Source organism: Oncorhynchus kisutch, linkage group LG24, assembly GCF_002021735.2.
Source record: "Oncorhynchus kisutch isolate 150728-3 linkage group LG24, Okis_V2, whole genome shotgun sequence".
Taxonomy (NCBI): domain Eukaryota; kingdom Metazoa; phylum Chordata; class Actinopteri; order Salmoniformes; family Salmonidae; genus Oncorhynchus; species Oncorhynchus kisutch.
Window position 1 is genome coordinate 35,547,893 of NC_034197.2, and position 22,466 is coordinate 35,570,358.

General features: G+C 45.4%; 1 protein-coding gene across 1 annotated transcript; it reads right to left on the reverse strand.

Moving 5' to 3' along the window:
* Window positions 1-800: 800 nt before the first annotated feature.
* LOC109868988 (short transient receptor potential channel 4-associated protein-like) lies at window positions 801-20,792 on the reverse strand. Its single transcript, XM_020458789.2, has 19 exons — window positions 20,597-20,792; window positions 19,937-20,065; window positions 19,659-19,775; window positions 19,501-19,558; window positions 19,345-19,400; window positions 18,928-19,056; window positions 18,489-18,690; window positions 17,467-17,655; window positions 7,411-7,553; window positions 6,857-6,985; window positions 6,692-6,750; window positions 6,453-6,554; window positions 6,265-6,348; window positions 6,083-6,173; window positions 5,844-5,984; window positions 5,589-5,700; window positions 3,565-3,677; window positions 3,141-3,347; window positions 801-2,445 (listed from the first exon to the last, which is right to left on the reverse strand). The coding sequence occupies exons 1-19, from the start codon at window positions 20,711-20,713 to the stop codon at window positions 2,308-2,310; spliced, it is 2,316 nt and encodes a 771-aa protein (XP_020314378.1). The 5' UTR covers window positions 20,714-20,792; the 3' UTR covers window positions 801-2,307.
* Between the last annotated feature and the right edge of the window lie 1,674 nt (window positions 20,793-22,466).

The window sequence follows — 22,466 nt, forward strand, 5'->3', positions numbered from 1 at the left end:
ACCTATCCCAGGGTTAGGTTAAGACTGAGGTGGGCTTTGCTCCTTTCATATTTATTTTCATCCTAATTCCCCAGTCCCTGCCGATGACAAGCATACCCATAACATGATGCTGACACCACAATACTTGAACATACTAAAAGGATCAACAACATTGCATTCACTTCATATTACTGGCCTGTATGACAAAGTGTAAAGAAAGAAGCCTGTGTTAAAAAAAATACATTCTGTTTGCAACAAGGCTGTTAAAACCTGCAAATAAATGAACTTTTTGGCCTAAAATAAAAATGACAGTAGGGGATCAAGTTCAATACAACAGAGAGAAACTCTGTCTATTTACAAATATTGTGGGCTGCAGCATCATGTTATGAGTATGCTTGTCATCGGCAGGGACTGGGGAGTTTGTTAGGATCTAAAGAAATGTGAAACTAGCAAAGCCCAGGTAAAATGTAACAGGAAAACCCATCCGTCTTCTGAAATGGCTTTCCAAGACGTGTGGAGTGTTCTTGAGTGGTCTAGTCTCAGGCCTGACTTAAGTCTGCTTGCAGAATGAAGTGGAGGCCTGCTAGTACTCCCTGATTAAACTCTTGTGCTTTCAGATGACTGCAATGGGTGTTAAGTATTTGACATGTGTGTTCAAATAGCAATGATTTGTGATAAGACTAACACAAACCAACGCCATGTTAAAATATGAAATACTTAAATAGCCTTTGACAGGACTGTCCATTGTCAACAATAGATTGTACTTTACATCCATGTGTTGTAGTGAATTAAAGCACTTAAATAAAAAGACAAATCCAAAGTGGTGTTCTATTATTTATCTCATTCGCTTTACAAAGTGAAGTTGCAGATACTTACCTGTGTATTAGATGAACACACACATACTCTCACTCACTTTCTGAGAAGAGCTCAGACATAAGCCCAGTGTCACATACAGATACACATTCTGAAACAGGGAGTCTCGTATCCTCGTGCCATAAGTTAAGCATCTTTCCTAACGTAATTTTAGGATGGCCAGCCAGGTCTCCTCTGTGTTGTCGGACACAAGACATTCATGCTTCTGGCGAGTCCCATGTTCCAGAGCCTTGTATCGACCTTGTCCTTCGCCTAAATACTTTATCATTTACATGGATCATTTCTTTAAATATAGAGTCCCTTTTTAGACCACCAAAATAAAACAATTGCTTGTCCCTTAAATATCAATGTTTTGGTCCCACTTGTATTAAATGTCGAAAACATTTTGACATGGTAATTAGATACCGTTAGATACAGAGTAATGTTATTTTCCCTGTTGGTGTACTTGACTGTTGACTGCACAACAAAATGTATTTAACATGCTTTATATCTGCAAACAAATTCAAAATGGATTGTGTTAAAACATCTCCTTCGTGTTTGACTATTACACTAGCATCCAAACAGGTATACCAGTTGTAAGTACTAACCGTGTATATGTACCCACTATATCTGCCAGTGTAATTACCATGTAAATGCAGGGATTTGGAACCACTCAATATGAAGTTGGACCGTCGTTTGTTTTGCCAGAGGGTAGGAAGGTTTCCACTAGTTACCACAGCCACAAAGACATCATGGGCTATAACGTAATAATTAATATAAACAAAATGAGCATTTTAGTCCTAATTTAAGATTAGACATAAGGTTAGCAGTGTGGTTAAAGTTTTAAGAATAGAAATGAGAGAAATAGGCAGGGAGTTATGACTTTGTGGCTGTGGTAACTAGTGACAACCGGGTACGAGAAATCTCCCTTCTGTTAGTGAAAGGCTGCTGATTGGCTGACTGTTTTCCCCCACAGATAAAACAGAATGGAAACTCCAGCATGTGACACACCCCAACACAGCTATGCACCAGATGAGGCTGGTGGGATGAGCTATAGGAGGACAGGCTCATTGTAATGTCTGGAATGGAATAAATGGACCACAAACCACGTTTAACCCAACCCATTTATTCCATTCCAGCCACTACAATGAGCTCGTCCTCCTATAACTCCTCTTCCCAGCCTCCACTGCTAGACACACACAAGCATACGCATCCACACCTACAGCCAATACTCACACACCCACTAAAGCATATCCACACACACACACACACAAATGCAAAAATACATACACATGCCCAAAACTGTGCACACAGTCATTCTGTACACCGATGGATCCCTGAATAACAGCTATGTGAAGAAGTGAGCGCTCAGATCTGTTCAGTCTTCAGGTGATTGAGACATTGCCTCTCCTCTTTTTTTCTATCTTCTTTCCATCCCCCCATCTTTTCCCTTTTCCAGAGACGGCTTCCCAGGGACTAAACTTCCAGAAAGTCTCTTCCCAGATCCATGTAGGCCTCGTCGATGTAGCTGGCTATGGCACATAGTGAAGTCCGGTCTGAGTCCAACAGAACCGACACGGTCTCCTTCCAATAGGTGAAGAGGATACAGGAGCTCTGTTGCAGATTGGAGAGAGAGAGAATGGTAGGAAAAAGAGAGAGAATGGTACAAGGGGAGAGAATGGTAGGAAAGAGAGAGAGAATGGTACGAGGGGAGAGAGAGTGATAGGAGAGAGAGAGAGAGTGATAGGAGAGAGAGAGAGAGTGATAGGAGAGAGAGAGAGAGAGTGATAGGAGAGAGAGAGAGAGTGATAGGAGAGAGAGAGAGAGTGATAGGAGAGAGAGAGAGAGTGGTAGGAGAGAGAGAGAGAGTGATAGGAGAGAGAGAGAGTGATAGGAGAGAGAGAGAGAGTGATAGGAGAGAGAGAGAGAGTGATAGGAGAGAGAGAGAGAGTGATAGGAGAGAGAGAGAGATAGGAGAGAGAGAGAGAGTGATAGGAGAGAGAGAGAGAGAGAGTGATAGGAGAGAGAGAGAGTGATAGGAGAGAGAGAGAGAGTGATAGGAGAGAGAGAGAATGATATAGACAGGGAAAGGGGATATCTAGTCAGTTGCACAACTGAATGCATTCAACAGAAATGTGTTTCCTCATTTAACCCAGAGAGAAATACAACAGTAAGTCAGTCAACCACAATAGAACAGAACATGGTTTAGTTTACAGGTAACCTAATACAGAATTACCACCATAGAGTAGGCAGCATTCAAGGAACAACGGTCGGTGTGTGTGTGTGAGCGCATTGGGGAGGACACTCACATTCTCCAGACAGGTGCTGTCCTTGTCCTTGTTGAGGTAGTGGCGCTGCCAAAAGCACAGCAGGTTGTGGAAGTTGTTGAGCAGGCAGCCGGGGTATTTCTCTGTGTACTCCTTCTCTCTCAGGGCGTTGAGGTAGAAGGACAGCTTACCCCGTCTCCTGGCCAGCATCAATACCACCAGGCTGGTGTTCAGACAGCTCACATTCTCCTAACATTGGTAGGGTCCAGCCACCATCAAACAGAAGGGAAAGGATCACAGTCTGTTAACATGTAGATGATCCAGACAAGTGTATGTCTCAATATGAGAAACAAGAAATAGAGGAATGTAAAGTCTACGATCGCTAGAAGGAGGATGCAATGCCATGACAGTCATTAGCATTACTGTACACCCGACAACAGACGATGGGATAGGGGGGGTTCCTTGCCTGTGTGAGCGTCTGCACGTTGATGATGTTGACGAGCCTGAAGAGGATGGTTAGTCTGTTCTCCACGCGGACCATGTAGGACAACAGACTGCACTCTGACAGCACCTCCACAACTACAGGGCAGACACAGACAAAGAGAGACAGAGACACACAAACAGAGAGAGAGAGACAGACAGACAGCGAGACAGACAGACAGCGAGACAGACAGCGAGACAGACAGACAGCGAGACAGACAGCGAGAGACAGACAGCGAGAGACAGACAGCGAGAGACAGACAGCGAGAGACAGACAGCGAGAGACAGACAGACAGAGACATGGAGGAGTCAGAGGTGGATTTCTACAAACACCAAGAGTAGACATAACCCACTGGTTGAATCAATGTTGTTTCCACTTGTCACTTCAACCTAAAAAAATGTATATGACATTGAATCAACATGGGGAAACTGGTCTTATTTTTAACCATCTTTGAACCTAAAGCCAATGACATGTCTCTGTCTGTCTGTCTCTCTGTCTCGCTCTCTGTCTGTCTCTCGCTGTCTGTCTGTCTGTGGTTTATCTCTATAGGAGATAAACCGCCTATCTAGGAGATAAGCCGCCTGCGGGGCGGCAGGGTAGCCTAGTGGTTAGAGCGTTGGACTAGTAACCGAAAGGTTGCAAGTTCGATTCCCCGAGCTGACAAGGTACAAATCTGTCGTTCTGCCCCTGAACAGGCAGTTAACCCACTGTTCCTAGGCCGTCATTAAAAATAAGAATTTGTTCTTAACTGACTTGCCTAGTAAAATAAAAGGTAAAATAAATAAAAAATATATATATATCCTGAGCATTTTTATTTTCAGCAAAAAAAAAAAATTGCTAACATTTCTAAACCTGTTTTCCCTTTGTCATTAGGTTGAGGATATATTTTTTATAAGAATAAGGCAGTAACGTAACAACGTGGAAAATATATATAACATATTCCATATTTTGTTATGTTACAGCGTTATTTTAAAATGGATTAAAAAAATATTTATACCCAAAAAACAAAAAAAAGAAATACCATAATAACATAAGTATTCAGACCCTTTGCTATGAGACTCGAAATAGATCATCCTTGAGATGTTTCTACAACTTGGAGTCCACCTGTGGTAAATTCAATTGATTGGACATGATTTGGAAAGACACACACCTGTCTATACAAGGTCCCACAGTTGACAGTACAAGTCAGAGCAAAAACCAAGCCATGAGGTGGAAGGAATTGTCCGTAGAGCTCTGAGACAGGATTGTGTCGAGGCACAGATCTGGGGAAGGGTACCAAAACATTTCTGCAGCATTGAAGGTCCCCAAGAACACAATGGAAGAAGTTTGGAACCACCAAAACTCTTCCTAGAGCTGGTTGCCTGGCCAAACTGAGCAATCGGGGGAGAAGGGCCTTGGTCAGTGAGGTGTGGAAATGGGAGAACCTTCCAGAAGAACAACCATCTTTGGAGCACTCTACCAATCAGGCCTTTATGGTAAGTGGCCAGAGGGAAGCCACTCCTCCGTGAAATGGCACATGACAGCCCGCTTGGAGTTTGCCAAAAGTCACCTAAGATTCTCTGGTCTGATGAAACCAAGATTGAACTATTTGGTCTGGAGGAAACCTGGCACCATCCCTACGGTGTGTGTGTGTGTGTGTATAATTATTTCACACATATTTAACCCCTTTTTTTTTTTTTAGGTTGCCACAAAACAGCCTTCATACATCCATCAATGTTTTTAAACTGGTACTGGTTACCTTCAGACAAGTCCCGGATCATAGAGCAAAACGGAGAACACCATAGTGTTTGTGAGTTAGTTTGTAACCCAAAAGGTTCGGACGCTACAAACAGAAGTTGGCACATTGATGGACTTCAGATGAATCCAGACACTTGTGGGGGCCGTAGAGCAAAACAGAGACCACCACTTAGATTGACACACCGGTGTGTCAGTCGACTCGAGGATTAACACGTTTCCACAGCCACAAACGTGTTCACCACTAGGCCCAAGACTATTTTCTATGGACCTACCTCTCACATCGTCAGTCTGGCTCTCGAAGCGGTCCAGGGACAGGATGATACAGCGCACCAGCATGTTGGAGTCCACCAGAGAGCTGTTGATCTGCGTCATGAACGTCTGGAACTAACACAGGAAGCAGAAATGAAACCAAACATGTATTAAAAGGAAGTGATCTCTAGGGTTAAGCTAGAAAGTGGACTGCACTCCCTTTCCATCGATCTGATCCTCATTCTTTTGAAGTGCCTCTCCCCTGGGCAGTGTCCTACCTTCTCCTCTGTGTTGACGTATTTGTTGAACCTCTTGAAGGAGTCGATGTTGAACTTCATGAGTTCCCCCAGCAGGTCAAAGTAACTCTGCAGCACATCCCTGGACTTACAGCCGCTGTCTATGATGCAGAACAGGATGTGCTGGAAGGACAGAGAGGAGAGGAATTTAATAGGAGGTTTTAAATGAAGACTTGAAGGCGGTTCTATCATAGGTGTGTGTGGCTTCGTAGGCTTGGTACCTCCAGCAGGCCTCTCTTGAGCAAGAACACCTGGTCAGCGTAGGAGGTGGATCCTCTCAGGAAGCTCTCCACCGCCCTCGCCTGCCAGAACCTACAGACAGACAGGGGTTTAACCCTCGTCTTCATCTTTCTATACCTGATGACGTTTCCCCAATTAACTCCTGGAGTCGACACACACTCACCTGAATGAGGATTCGGCCGGTTCTTTCTTCATGACTGAAAGTAGCCGTGTCAGGAGGCCCTTTTTACCATCACAGATTAGATTTCTATATATAGAGAGAGAAAATATCCAACGCAATGGAGGATTTGTCAAATTCAGAAACACAAAATGTCGTCCATCCCTGTACCCCTGCCTAACTAACAGCCCAACCTGTCCGTATTGACGAGAGCCTCCACCTCAGGGATGTTGGCCTTCAGAGAGATGGCACTGAGCTCATTCAGCTCCTGAGCGTTCAAGAGGAGATACTTGTTCCTGAGAGGGAGGAGGAAAGAACAGACATGATCCAAATGACAGAGTCACTGAACATGATGGTACCAAACTCAGTACCAGACCATATGTCTAATTCCACAGAAATACAGTTTAAATCATACTGTCTGTACTGAACTCACTCATGATGGTCGCTGAAGCTCTGGAGTAGTCGTAGAAAATGGATTTTAAAGGAGATCTCCTGTGTGAGTGAGATCGAGAGAGGATGAACCAGTGAGGGCTGCAATAGAGGTGCTTAGTGTTACAGTGCCATTGAGCTCATTCCCAGAGCAGAGAGGTCATCTTACCGGGCTGCAGTCACAGTTCTGGTTCTGGCCGTGGAGGACGTGGGTGGACGTCTGCTTTCTCCAGATCAGCTTGTCAAACAGGTTGTTGAGACCTGGAATCAGTTTGAACTCTGCAAGCATTCTGTGAACCTGTTTACAAGGCACCATATCTTTACATTTTATAAAGCCCAGACCGTATAACACAGGTATGACAAGACAGGTAATTTTTATTGGTCTAATTCCATTAGTAACCAGTTCATAATAGCAATAAGGCATCCCAGGGGTTTGTGGTATATGGCCAATATACCACGGCTAAATGCTGTTTCCAGGCACTCTGCTTGCATCTTGCCCAGGCACTCCCCGTTGCATCCTGCATAAGAACAGCCCTTAGCTGTGATATATTGGCCATACACCACCCCCCCAGGACTTACTGCCTAACTTTACATCAGCAGATGTCACAAAGTACTTAACAGACAACCAACCTAAAACCACAAAAGGAAAGGAATGCAGAGGCCCAGTGGAAAGACTTTACAATCTCAGTTACTGATTGAAGCAAGTCCAGCTATCTGTCTCACCTGGTTCCTCTGGCGGCCTATGAGGAGCACACAGAGCACATAGAGAACCTCCACCTTGTACATGATCTCATGGACGATCTTCATGGACTGGGGCAGACTGTGCCTGAGAGGACTGGTGACCAGAGAGCTCTCGTCTGGCGACTCTGAGAAAGAAACACATTAAGATTCAGGGATGATAACTGGTGAGGGGCCCAAAAAATGTGACAAAAATAATTATGTTAAATCCAAGAAAAGTTGTAAGATGCCCATTTGTCAGAGTCGTCACAATAACCATATTTTGACTAACAATGTGACACACCAGGCCAAATATCACGATAGAGTAGTATCGTGATACTGCTAATAAATTATGCAGTCCTAAGCCAATGTAGCTTCGTTAGCTATCCAGGTAACATGACCAAACAAGGTTGTTTGAGTAGCCCTCGAGTAGTTTAGAAATATAAAATGAGCGACAATTCGAGGTAGAAAAGGGGAGAAGGTAGTTCCGGAGGTTTGGTTTTCAGTGATGTAAAGGCACGAGAATGACTGTCTGTGCTCCGTTTTCCTCTATGGCACTGAGCCTAGTCAGACTGCACTGCTTGCTCTTACAGAAGTTCTTCAAATATATATGTATTCACTACGCTCGCGCTGTGAGCCGCTCCAATAATTCAACAAATGTAACAGAAAACCCAGACCACCATCATGGCTAAATAACATTTTAAAACTGATGGGAGATGAGCAGAAAGAACAGATGAGTAAGATTATGCCTGGTTAGGGGATGATGCTGTCTGTCCACAGCTGAGTAGGCTAATGGCTGGTTAGGGGATGATGCTGTCTGTCCACAGCTGAGTAGGCTAATGGCTGGTTAGGGGATGATGCTGTCTGTCCACAGCTGAGTAGGCTAATGGCTGGTTAGGGGATGATGCTGTCTGTCCACAGCTGAGTAGGATAATGCCTGGTTAGGGGATGATGCTCTCTGTCCACAGCTGAGTAGGATTATGGCTGGTTAGGGGATGATGCTGTCTGTCCACAGCTGAGTAGGATTATGGCTGGTTAGGGGATGATGCTGTCTGTCCACAGCTGAGTAGGATAATGCCTGGTTAGGGGATGATGCCGCCTGTCCACAGCTGAGTAGGATAATGGCTGGTTAGGGGATGATGCTGTCTGTCCACAGCTGAGTAGGATAATGCCTGGTTAGGGGATGTGGCTGGCTGCTCAAACCCAAAACTCATTCTGATATGACATAGCTGACATCACTCTGAACTCTGATGAGCTATTTGTATAACGTGTAGGGATGCATTCTGTTACATTCATCTCTTATTCTTATCCGGATTTTTGGAAACTGCATTTTTGGTTAGGGGCTCTTAAGTAAGCATTTCACTAAGGTCTACACCTGTTGTATTAGGTGCATGTGACTAATACAATTTGATTTGAGCTCAGTCATTAATTTCGATATGAGAAACATATCAAATCAAATGTTATTTGTCACATGCGCCGAATACAACAGGTGTAGTAGACCTTACCGTGTACTGCTGAACACAACAGGTGTAGTAGACCTTACAGTGTACTGCTGAATACAACAGGTGTAGTAGACCTTACCGTGTACTGCTGAACACAACAGGTGTAGTAGACCTTACCGTGTACTGCTGAACACAACAGGTGTAGTAGACCTTACCGTGTACTGCTGAATACAACAGGTGTAGTAGACCTTACAGTGTAGTAGACCTTACAGTGTACTGCTGAATACAACAGGTGTAGTAGACCTTACAGTGTACTGCTGAATACAACAGGTGTAGTAGACCTTACAGTGTACTGCTGAATACAACAGGTGTAGTAGACCTTACAGTGTACTGCTGAATACAACAGGTGTAGTAGACCTTACAGTGTACTGCTGAATACAACAGGTGTAGTAGACCTTACAGTGTACTGCTGAATACAACAGGTGTAGTAGACCTTACAGTGTACTGCTGAATACAACAGGTGTAGTAGACCTTACAGTGTCCTGCTGAATACAACAGGTGTAGTAGACCTTACAGTGTCCTGCTGAATACAACAGGTGTAGTAGACCTTACAGTGTCCTGCTGAATACAACAGGTGTAGTAGACCTTACAGTGTACTGCTGAATACAACAGGTGTAGTAGACCTTACAGTGTACTGCTGAATACAACAGGTGTAGTAGACCTTACAGTGTACTGCTGAATACAACAGGTGTAGTAGACCTTACAGTGTCCTGCTGAATACAACAGGTGTAGTAGACCTTAGTGTCCTGCTGAATACAACAGGTGTAGTAGACCTTACAGTGTCCTGCTGAATACAACAGGTGTAGTAGACCATACAGTGTACTTCTGAATACAACAGGTGTAGTAGACCTTACAGTGTCCTGCTGAATACAACAGGTGTAGTAGACCTTACAGTGTCCTGCTGAATACAACAGGTGTAGTAGACCTTACAGTGTACTGCTGAATACAACAGGTGTAGTAGACCTTACAGTGTACTGCTGAATACAACAGGTGTAGTAGACCTTACAGTGTACTGCTGAATACAACAGGTGTAGTAGACCTTACAGTGTCCTGCTGAATACAACAGGTGTAGTAGACCTTAGTGTCCTGCTGAATACAACAGGTGTAGTAGACCTTACAGTGTCCTGCTGAATACAACAGGTGTAGTAGACCTTAGTGTCCTGCTGAATACAACAGGTGTAGTAGACCTTACAGTGTCCTGCTGAATACAACAGGTGTAGTAGACCATACAGTGTCCTGCTGAATACAACAGGTGTAGTAGACCTTACAGTGTCCTGCTGAATACAACAGGTGTAGTAGACCATACAGTGTACTTCTGAATACAACAGGTGTAGTAGAACTTACCATGAAATCTTTACTTACAAGCCCCTAACCAACAATGTAGTCCAATACATAGAGTTAAGTATAAAATATTTACTAAATAAACTACAGTAAAAATAATAAAATAACAATGTGGAGGCTATATACAGGGGGTACCAGTACAGAGTCAATGTGGAGGCTATATACAGGGTGTTACGGTACAGAGTCAATGTGGAGGCTATATACAGGGGGTACCGGTACAGAGTCAATGTGGAGGCTATATACAGGGGGTACGGGTACAGAGTCAATGTGGAGGCTATATACAGGGGGTACCGGTACAGAGTCAATGTGGAGGCTAGAGTCAATGTGGAGGCTATATACAGGGGGTACCGGTACAGAGTCAATGTGGAGGCTAGAGTCAATGTGGAGGCTATATACAGGGGGTACCGGTACAGAGTCAATGTGGAGGCTATATACAGGGGGTACCGGTACAGAGTCAATGTGGAGGCTATATACAGGGGGTACCGGTACAGAGTCAATGTGGAGGCTATATACAGGGGGTACCGGTACAGAGTCAATGTGGAGGCTATATACAGGGGGTACCGGTACAGAGTCAATGTGGAGACTATATACAGGGGGTACCAGTACAGAGTCAATGTGGAGGCTATATACAGGTGGTACCAGTACAGAGTCAATGTGGAGGCTATATACAGGTGGTACCAGTACAGAGTCAATGTGGAGGCTATATACAGGTGGTACCAGTACAGAGTCAATGTGGAGGCTATATACAGGGGGTACCAGTACAGAGTCAATGTGGAGGCTATATACAGGTGGTACCAGTACAGAGTCAGTGTGGAGGCTATATACAGGTGGTACCGGTACAGAGTCAATGTGGAGGCTATATACAGGTGGTACCAGTACAGAGTCAATGTGGAGGCTATATACAGGGGGTACCAGTACAGAGTCAATGTGGAGGCTATATACAGGTGGTACCAGTACAGAGTCAATGTGGAGGCTATATACAGGTGGTACCAGTACAGAGTCAATGTGGAGGCTATATACAGGTGGTACCAGTACAGAGTCAATGTGGAGGCTATATACAGGTGGTACCAGTACAGAGTCAATGTGGAGGCTATATACAGGGGGTACCAGTACAGAGTCAATGTGGAGGCTATATACAGGTGGTACCAGTACAGAGTCAGTGTGGAGGCTATATACAGGTGGTACCGGTACAGAGTCAATGTGGAGGCTATATACAGGTGGTACCAGTACAGAGTCAATGTGGAGGCTATATACAGGGGGTACCAGTACAGAGTCAATGTGGAGGCTATATACAGGTGGTACCAGTACAGAGTCAATGTGGAGGCTATATACAGGTGGTACCAGTACAGAGTCAATGTGGAGGCTATATACAGGGGGTACCAGTACAGAGTCAATGTGGAGGCTATATACAGGGGGTACCAGTACAGAGTCAATGTGGAGGCTATATACAGGTGGTACCAGTACAGAGTCAATGTGGAGGCTATATACAGGTGGTACCAGTACAGAGTCAATGTGGAGGCTATATACAGGGGGTACCGGTACAGAGTCAATGTGGAGGCTATATACAGGGGGTACCGGTACAGAGTCAGTGTGGAGGCTATATACAGGTGGTACCAGTACAGAGTCAATGTGGAGGCTATATACAGGGGGTACCGGTACAGAGTCAGTGTGGAGGCTATATACAGGGGGTACTGGTACAGAGTCAATGTGGAGGCTATATACAGGGGGTACCGGTACAGAGTCAGTGTGGAGGCTATATACATGGGGTACCAGTACAGAGTCAGTGTGGAGGCTATATACAGGGGGTACCGGTACAGAGTCAGTGTGGAGGCTATATACAGGGGGTACCGGTACAGAGTCAGTGTGGAGGCTATATACAGGGGGTACCGGTACAGAGTCAATGTGGAGGCTATATACAGGGGGTACCGGTACAGAGTCAGTGTGGAGGCTATATACAGGGGGTACCGGTACAGAGTCAGTGTGGAGGCTATATACAGGGGGTACCGGTACAGAGTCAATGTGGAGGCTATATACAGGGGGTACCGGTACAGAGTCAATGTGGAGGCTATATACAGGGGGTACCGGTACAGAGTCAATGTGGAGGCTATATACAGGGGGTACCGGTACAGAGTCAATGTGGAGGCTATATACAGGGGGTACCGGTACAGAGTCAATGTGGAGGCTATATACAGGGGGTACCGGTACAGAGTCAATGTGGAGGCTATATACAGGGGGTACCGGTACAGAGTCAATGTGGAGGCTATATACAGGGGGTACCGGTACAGAGTCAATGTGGAGGCTATATACAGGGGGTACCGGTACAGAGTCAATGTGGAGGCTATATACAGGGGGTACCGGTACAGAGTCAGTGTGGAGGCTATATACAGGGGGTACCGGTACAGAGTCAATGTGGAGGCTATATACAGGGGGTACCGGTACAGAGTCAATGTGGAGGCTATATACAGGGGGTACCGGTACAGAGTCAATGTGGAGGCTATATACAGGGGGTACCGGTACAGAGTCAATGTGGAGGCTATATACAGGGGGTACCGGTACAGAGTCAATGTGGAGGCTATATACAGGGGGTACCGGTACATAGTCAATGTGGAGGCTATATACAGGTGGTACCGGTACAGAGTCAATGTGGAGGCTATATACAGGGGGTACCGGTACAGAGTCAATGTGGAGGCTATATACAGGGGGTACCGGTACAGAGTCAATGTGGAGGCTATATACAGGGGGTACCGGTACAGAGTCAATGTGGAGGCTATATACAGGGGGTACCGGTACAGAGTCAATGTGGAGGCTATATACAGGGGGTACCGGTACAGAGTCAATGTGGAGGCTATATACAGGGGGTACCGGTACAGAGTCAATGTGGAGGCTATATACAGGGGGTACCGGTACAGAGTCAATGTGGAGGCTATATACAGGGGGTACCGGTACAGAGTCAATGTGGAGGCTATATACAGGGGGTACCGGTACAGAGTCAATGTGGAGGCTATATACAGGTGGTACCGTACAGAGTCAATGTGGAGGCTATATACAGGGGGTACCGGTACAGAGTCAATGTGGAGGCTATATACAGGGGGTACCGGTACAGAGTCAATGTGGAGGCTATATACAGGGGGTACCGGTACAGAGTCAATGTGGAGGCTATATACAGGGGGTACCGGTACAGAGTCAATGTGGAGGCTATATACAGGGGGTACCGGTACAGAGTCAATGTGGAGGCTATATACAGGGGGTACCGGTACAGAGTCAATGTGGAGGCTATATACAGGGGGTACCGGTACAGAGTCAATGTGGAGGCTATATACAGGGGGTACCGGTACAGAGTCAATGTGGAGGCTATATACAGGGGGTACCGGTACAGAGTCAATGTGGAGGCTATATACAGGGGGTACCGGTACAGAGTCAATGTGGAGGCTATATACAGGGGGTACCGGTACAGAGTCAATGTGGAGGCTATATACAGGGTGTTACGGTACAGAGTCAATGTGGAGGCTATATACAGGGTGTTACGGTACAGAGTCAATGTGGAGGCTATATACAGGGTGTTACGGTACAGAGTCAATGTGGAGGCTATATACAGGGTGTTACGGTACAGAGTCAATGTGGAGGCTATATACAGGGGGTACCGGTACAGAGTCAATGTGGAGGCTATATACAGGGGGTACCGGTACAGAGTCAATGTGGAGGCTATATACAGGGGGTACCGGTACAGAGTCAATGTGGAGGCTATATACAGGGGGTACCGGTACAGAGTCAATGTGGAGGCTATATACAGGGGGTACCGGTACAGAGTCAATGTGGAGGCTATATACAGGGGGTACCGGTACAGAGTCAATGTGGAGGCTATATACAGGGGGTACCGGTACAGAGTCAATGTGGAGGCTATATACAGGGGGTACCGGTACAGAGTCAATGTGGAGGCTATATACAGGGGGTACCGGTACATAGTCAATGTGGAGGCTATATACAGGTGGTACCGGTACAGAGTCAATGTGGAGGCTATATACAGGGGGTACCGGTACAGAGTCAGTGTGGAGGCTATATACAGGGGGTACCGGTACAGAGTCAATGTGGAGGCTATATACAGGGGGTACCGGTACAGAGTCAATGTGGAGGCTATATACAGGGGGTACCGGTACAGAGTCAATGTGGAGGCTATATACAGGGGGTACCGGTACAGAGTCATGGTGGAGGCTATATACAGGGGGTACCGGTACAGAGTCAATGTGGAGGCTATATACAGGTGGTACCAGTACAGAGTCAATGTGGAGGCTATATACAGGGGGTACCGGTACAGAGTCAGTGTGGAGGCTATATACAGGGGGTACCGGTACAGAGTCAATGTGGAGGCTATATACAGGTGGTACCAGTACAGAGTCAATGTGGAGGCTATATACAGGGGGTACCGGTACAGAGTCAATGTGGAGGCTATATACAGGGGGTACCGGTACAGAGTCAATGTGGAAGCTATATACAGGTGGTACCGGTACAGAGTCAATGTGGAGGCTATATACAGGGGGTACCGGTACAGAGTCAATGTGGAGGCTATATACAGGGGGTACCGGTACAGAGTCAATGTGGAGGCTATATACAGGGGTACCGGTACAGAGTCAATGTGGAGGCTATATACAGGGGTACCGGTACAGAGTCAATGTGGAGGCTATATACAGGGGGTACCGGTACAGAGTCAATGTGGAGGCTATATACAGGGGGTACCGGTACAGAGTCAATGTGGAGGCTATATACAGGGGGTACCGGTACAGAGTCAATGTGGAGGCTATATACAGGGGGTACCGGTACAGAGTCAATGTGGAGGCTATATACAGGGTGTTACGGTACAGAGTCAATGTGGAGGCTATATACAGGGTGTTACGGTACAGAGTCAATGTGGAGGCTATATACAGGGTGTTACGGTACAGAGTCAATGTGGAGGCTATATACAGGGTGTTACGGTACAGAGTCAATGTGGAGGATATATACAGGGTGTTACGGTACAGAGTCAATGTGGAGGCTATATACAGGGTGTTACGGTACAGAGTCAATGTGGAGGCTATATACAGGGTGTTACGGTACAGAGTCAATGTGGAGGTTATATACAGGGTGTACCGGTACAGAGTCAATGTGGAGGCTATATACAGGGTGTTACGGTACAGAGTCAATGTGGAGGCTATATACAGGGTGTTACGGTACAGAGTCAATGTGGAGGCTATATACAGGGGGTACCGGTACAGTCAATGTGGAGGCTATATACAGGGTGTACCGGTACAGAGTCAATGTGGAGGCTATATACAGGGTGTTACGGTACAGAGTCAATGTGGAGGCTATATACAGGGTGTTACGGTACAGAGTCAATGTGGAGGCTATATACAGGGTGTTACGGTACAGAGTCAATGTGGAGGCTATATACAGGGTGTTACGGTACAGAGTCAATGTGGAGGCTATATACAGGGTGTTACGGTACAGAGTCAATGTGGAGGCTATATTCAGGGGTGCAGGTACCGAGTCAATGTGGAGGCTATATTCAGGGGTGCAGGTACAGAGTCAATGTGGAGGCTATATACAGGGTATTACGGTACCGAGTCAATGTGGAGGCTATATTCAGGGGTGCAGGTACCGAGTCAATGTGGAGGCTATATTCAGGGGTGCAGGTACAGAGTCAATGTGGAGGCTATATTCAGGGGTGCAGGTACCGAGTCAATGTGGAGGCTATATTCAGGGGTGCAGGTACCGAGTCAATGTGGGGGTATATTCAGGGGTGCAGGTACCGAGTCAATGTGGAGGCTATATTCAGGGGTGCAGGTACCGAGTCAATGTGGGGGTATATTCAGGGGTGCAGGTACCGAGTCAATGTGGAGGCTATATTCAGGGGTGCAGGTACCGAGTCAATGTGGAGGCTATATTCAGGGGTGCAGGTACCGAGTCAATGTGGAGGCTATATTCAGGGGTGCAGGTACCGAGTCAATGTGGAGGCTATATTCAGGGGTGCAGGTACCGAGTCAATGTGGAGGCTATATTCAGGGGTGCAGGTACCGAGTCAATGTGGAGGCTATATTCAGGGGTGCAGGTACCGAGTCAATGTGGAGGCTATATTCAGGGGTGCAGGTACCGAGTCAATGTGGAGGCTATATTCAGGGGTGCAGGTACCGAGTCAATGTGGAGGCTATATTCAGGGGTGCAGGTACCGAGTCAATGTGGAGGCTATATTCAGGGGTGCAGGTACCGAGTCAATGTGGAGGCTATATTCAGGGGTGCAGGTACCGAGTCAATGTGGAGGCTATATTCAGGGGTGCAGGTACCGAGTCAATGTGGAGGCTATATTCAGGGGTGCAGGTACCGAGTCAATGTGGAGGCTATATACAGGGGTGCAGGTACCGAGTCAATGTGGAGGCTATATTCAGGGGTGCAGGTACCGAGTCAATGTGGGGGTATATTCAGGGGTGCAGGTACCGAGTCAATGTGGAGGCTATACTCAGGGGTGCAGGTACCGAGTCAATGTGTGGGGGTATATTCAGGGGTGCAGGTACCGAGTCAATGTGGAGGCTATATTCAGGGGTGCAGGTACCGAGTCAATGTGGAGGCTATATTCAGGGGTGCAGGTACCGAGTCAATGTGTGGGGGTATATTCAGGGGTGCAGGTACCGAGTCAATGTGGAGGCTATATTCAGGGGTGCAGGTACCGAGTCAATGTGGAGGCTATATTCAGGGGTGCAGGTACCGAGTCAATGTGGAGGCTATATTCAGGGTGTTACGGTACAGAGTCAATGTGGAGGCTATATTCAGGGATGCAGGTACCGAGTCAATGTGGAGGCTATATTCAGGGGTGCAGGTACCGAGTCAATGTGGAGGCTATATTCAGGGGTGCAGGTACCGAGTCAATGTGGAGGCTATATTCAGGGGTGCAGGTACCGAGTCAATGTGTGGGGGTATATTCAGGGGTGCAGGTACCGAGTCAATGTGGAGGCTATATTCAGGGGTGCAGGTACCGAGTCAATATGTGGGGGTACAGGTTAGTTGAGGTAATTTGTACATCTAGGTAGGGGTGAAGTGACTATGGATAGATAATAAACAGAGAGTAGCAGCAGTGTAAAAACAAAGAAAACAGTGAACAGCGGTCCGTTATACCGTCAGCATATCTCAGATGACCGGAGCGTGGCGTGTGGGCATGTGTGTGAGGGAGAGTGCATGTATTATCTACAGGTCTGACCTGTGCTGCTCTGCTCGGCGTCCTCTGTGGCCATCTGCATAAGAGTGTCCAGCACCAGGGCGTTGTCCAGCAAGGTGTACCAGTCCTGAAGCTCCAGCAGCAGGCTGGATGCCCCCGAGGCCTCAGATACCTTCCTGGTAGCCAGCTTACACAGCCGCTCAATGAAGCCCGGGATGTTCAGCAGGGCCACTGATGCACACAGGTGTTCAATCAAAAATAAATCCCATGAATGACTGAAACTTAAGTCCATCTCAGCTCGTGTGCCACATCGTGATTTACAAACTCAACGGAGGGCATCACAGCTTGTTTTTTTTAGGACTGATTTGTTTGTCAAAACAAAGGGCAGGTATTTGAAACTATACATGTTCATCTAGTTGTGTACGTTCAAGTGTGATCTTCAGTGTTTCTTTAAGAGAAAATAATAATTCCCCCCCCCCCAAAAAAAAAGTGGCTGAGAACTTTAACCCCTGCGCACAGAGAGAGAACAGATTACTTCATTATCAATTTACTGTTTCCCATTAAAGTGGCAATCAGCAGTCAAAACAATAACAACGTGTGGCTGTTTCACTAAAAAGCTGCAACATGGAGAAATGCAACCACTCTAACAATCATAAACAGAGCTATGGATGCAAGGACTGACCATCCAAGATATCAAAATTATACTTTGTTTTACTCCGATGTTTGTAAACTATCTTATATTTTGGGTTCTGATAGGGTACGACAGTTGAACTAAGCTTATGAGGCAATTATAAGTTATATTCTCAAATAATCAATAGGTATAGATCATTAACCATTAAGTCCAAAAATGGATGTAACTACTGCAGATTGCCCTTTAACTGAGTCCTAAGGAAACATTGAGGAGTACAAATCCATCATTTTTTAATCTCATTCATCGCTGAGCAATAGAGGGACAGGTAATTTGCAAGGATTTTCTTCATTAAATGCTAGTCATATGAAGCATCATTATATGTGACAACACCTTCCATTCTCTCTCCCTGGTCTGATGGTGAGAGCTGTCTTACCCTGGTTGACTTCAGAGTGGGAAGGGCAGAGGTTGGTCTTCTGCTGGGCGTTTTTAGCCAGCAGTGTGTGCTTGTCATCATTGCCCAGGTCCGGCTCAGTGATGGTGACTGACAGGATGCGGCAGAAGTTGGCCAGCTGCTGCTGGTTGAAGCTCTGGACCAGACTGGGCAGGTTGGGGATGCCCTCCAGCTGGATCATCTCCTGGAGCATAAAGATGAAGGTACAAGTTATTAGGGTCATTCCACTTCAAACTGGCAAAGGAAAAATTCTTCTTCTTATCTGTTTCTAACTACAGAAACCATTTCATCTAAAATGGTGGGTGTCATGGCTTGTTGAAACGGCATGGAACAGCTCTAATGTTTCCGTGAATCTTTTGGCCATGACCAGTGGTAACTGCAAATATGTAAGGACTGACATAGTGATAGTATGCATCCTTACCTTCCTGACCCCAAGAATGTCCTCAATCAATGTGGCAGTTTGCAAAAATGTCTTCTTGTTCGACATGAGCGTAAACAAAAACATGACAAAGTCATCTCGTGATGCCAGACTTTTAGTGACTCCTTCCATCTGAAAGTGAGGGAAAGCTCATGATTAACCTTCCGACTAAAAGAAAGGAAAGAGGGTGGACGCCATCCTCTGTCAGACAGTGTTAAAGGAAAACTCAACCCAAAAACAATATTTTGGTATTTGTTTCATTAATCCATTGTTGACATAGTCCCAAAATGTTTTGCATGTCAGCAATCAAGTTTTCATGATATGTAACTTTCATATGATGCAGCGTTTGGCATCATATGGGGAAGATTTCTGTATTTCTTACATGCATTCAAACACTTTATCTAAGGCATTGATACTTACACATATACAACAATTGTACAGAACACTTAAACAATCCTTGACGAGGTCATCACTCACTGTAATGAGAACATATGTTAGAATATATATTGAAGGCGTAAAAAAAAATTGGTTCCTCACATTTGCAAAACTATGACAAAGGAATGTAATATGGTTTACTTTTCGGGAAATTGGTCTGCGTGGTCAGGGTGGGTCTCATCAGAATCTCCACTAGTAACTGAGGACAAAGGAGAAATTAAAACCCTGACATAGCAAATATGGTCACTGACAAGACCGTCGGCTCTATATGCCTTTGTTCCAACATGTTGGAGACTCACATCAACGCCGCCAAAGAGGTCAAAGGTGTATGTGTTGGGAGAGGTGGACTCCTGTGCTGTTCTCCTCTCCTCTGTCACAAACGACATTGCCTCCATGGAGAGAAAAGATGCCACTTCCTACCACACCATAGAGAGAACACAAACACGTCATGAACAACATCTGTCAGCTCAGCAACAATCACAGTCACAGCTAGCACGAGGAAAACAAACCTGAAACAGTCGCCTGTAAAGAGGGGCATTACAACGCCAACGAGGTCAGGGAAGAGTAATTATTGCACCTTGATAATGGAGTGGATCTGGGAGAGGTCACTGTTGAGGTGACTGCTGTCATACAGTCTCTGCAGCATCACTGGAATCCCATGCCACTTGGCCTGATGGTCCCTCTCTTGAAGTAGGGCCTCAGACATCTGAGGACAAGGAGGGAACACCATAGGAACAAGAAAATGTCAAGGATAGGGAAATGCAGTACATAAATAAGTGATCCCCCTCTGAGTGTATATTAAACAGACAAGATACACACACACACACACACACGAGTCATTGCCCTAATTTGAGGGGCTATACCAGTTGATGTTTAAAATGTGATAGCTGTAGCCTGGAGGGGTTGCTGTGACAACTTTTCCAGTGATCAGCAAGGAAGCTAGCGGACATGGTGAAGGAAGTTTATTTTCCTTCATTCACCATGGAGTGGAGTTTAGTCCGCTACAAGGAAGCCATCCATCTTAGTGAAGTAGATAACGTAATAGCTAGCATATTAACTTGTTAGCTAGCTAATAAAAAAACTACCTACATACACTTCCACTACATTAGCTAGCTGTTTGCACAGCGCTCCGTTCCGCGTAGACGTAGCTAGCTATTAACCTAGCTAGCTAGGTTTTCTCCGTCCCAAACCCTTACAATTTCAGCTTTTAGAAAGGATTTATAAATGTGTATTTTACCTCTGTGCCTCGACTAAGTCCCCCGCCACTAATTTGTCCATGTCTGATCCTTGTAAGTATGTTTTTATTACTATTTCTTCGGGTCCGAGAGGGCCCGAGTCGCTCTGTTGTCGCCATACTTCCTCTTTCGCTTGTCTAAACAGGAAGTTACGGACCGTCGACGGCAGAGTTCTCACAGACCACCTAATGGTGCGCTATAGCAACTACAATTATTGTCTAACTAGAAATCGTAATTATTCAAGAATAAATGTTGTGGGTGGCGTATTTTTATGGTAGGTGGAAGAAGTTAACTTTTTAAATTGCTAGAGTCTAGTGTTGAAAAATGGAGACTAATGTAGTAGTACAAGTACTAGTATTATTTGTTGTAGTGGGATAGTGGCCGTTAGTGGAATAGTTACAGTGGAAGTAGATAGTGAATGCAGTGGTAGTGAAATAGCCAAATGACTGTAGCCCAGTGGTAGTTTATTAGTGGTAGCAGCTAGTTATTGCAATAGTTATTGTTATAAATACGTACACCTATAGTGAAGTAATAATTTGGGTTAGTTTATGATGTGTGGTTAGTGAGTGTGAGTGTTATACTGGGTTAGTTTAGTGAGCTTTGTGAGTGGCCTAAACTCAACAAAGGCATTGAGTGCGAGACCTGCATGTGATTTATTTTAGAACTCATGTAATGTTTTGAAAGACAATGACCCACCGAAGCAGGGCGGGTGGGCAGTGAACGCTTTGTTTGCGTTTTATCCCTGGCTACATAGTCTCACAATACACAATACAAATGTTTCACTGCTTTGCACATCCTGTCCTCTCTGCCCACTACTATGAAGGCCTACCCTGGCCAAACCCTACCCTGGATGGCGCTGGGCCAATTGTGCACCTCCCTATGGTACTCCTAATCATGGCTTGTTGTGATACAGCCCGGAATCGAACCAGGGTCTGTAGTGACGCCTCTGAGATGTGGACTTGTTTCAACATTAACCACATGTAGCTACATTATTGGACACACATTTTTCAATCCCCAACTTGTAGTAAAAAGTAAGCAGAAGATTGGTAGAATATATTATTTAATGTAACTGGACAAAAGCTATTTCAAACACTGAAGTGTTTTTGTATGTTAACCCATTTTATCAATAGTAGTGGTAAACATAGCGAGCATATCAACATTAGCAGGCTAGCTACATTTTTAAAAATGTTAGTAATAATTGAATACTGCTCTTATCCAGAGCGACTTACAGTTGAGCACATACATCTTATAACTTTTCCCCGTACTGGTCCCGGAGGGAATCGAACCTATAACACTGGCATTGCAAGCACCAAGTGCTACCAACTGAACCATTTGGGACAAATCTGTTTTGTAACAATACCAGAAATGCTGACAATTATCGTGGTAATTACTCTAATCAAAGGAGAGACTTTTAGATTTCTTCAAAACCATCAAACTTTATTAATAATGACTGCAGTAATGGAGCGTTAACAGTCACGCTATGTTGTAGTTACCATCACTCATTCATATCTCTTTATGTACATATTCTTCATCCCTTTACGCTTGTGTGTATAAGGTAGTTGTTGTGAATTGTTAGGTTAGATTACTGGTTGGTTATTACTGCATTGTCAGAACTAGAAGCACAAGCATTTCGCTACACTCGCATTAACATCTGCTAACCATGTGTATGTGACAAATAAAATTTGATTTGATTTGTAACAGATAAAAGAGCCAGGTGCTAATCCTAAAGCACCAAAGAAGGCTTCATCCTCAACCACCAGAATCAGGCAACAAACAAGCCGATAACCAGGTGGTTATCTTAAAGATGATGTGGTGGAGTTTCCCCCACCAAAGCCCACCGGCAAGCCCACCGGGGCTCAAAGCGGGGATGGA

Bases quoted from the DNA above. Each gene is read 5' to 3' on its own strand.
- LOC109868988 (XM_020458789.2), bottom strand. From the start codon at position 20,713: ATGGCGACAACAGAGCGACTCGGGCCCTCTCGGACCCGAAGAAATAGT. The intron at 19,776-19,936 runs GTGCAATAATTA...ATGGTGTGGTAG, and splicing joins AGATCCACTCCATTATCAAG to GAAGTGGCATCTTTTCTCTC. The intron at 5,701-5,843 runs GTAGGACACTGC...TTCCTGTGTTAG, and splicing joins ACGTCAACACAGAGGAGAAG to TTCCAGACGTTCATGACGCA.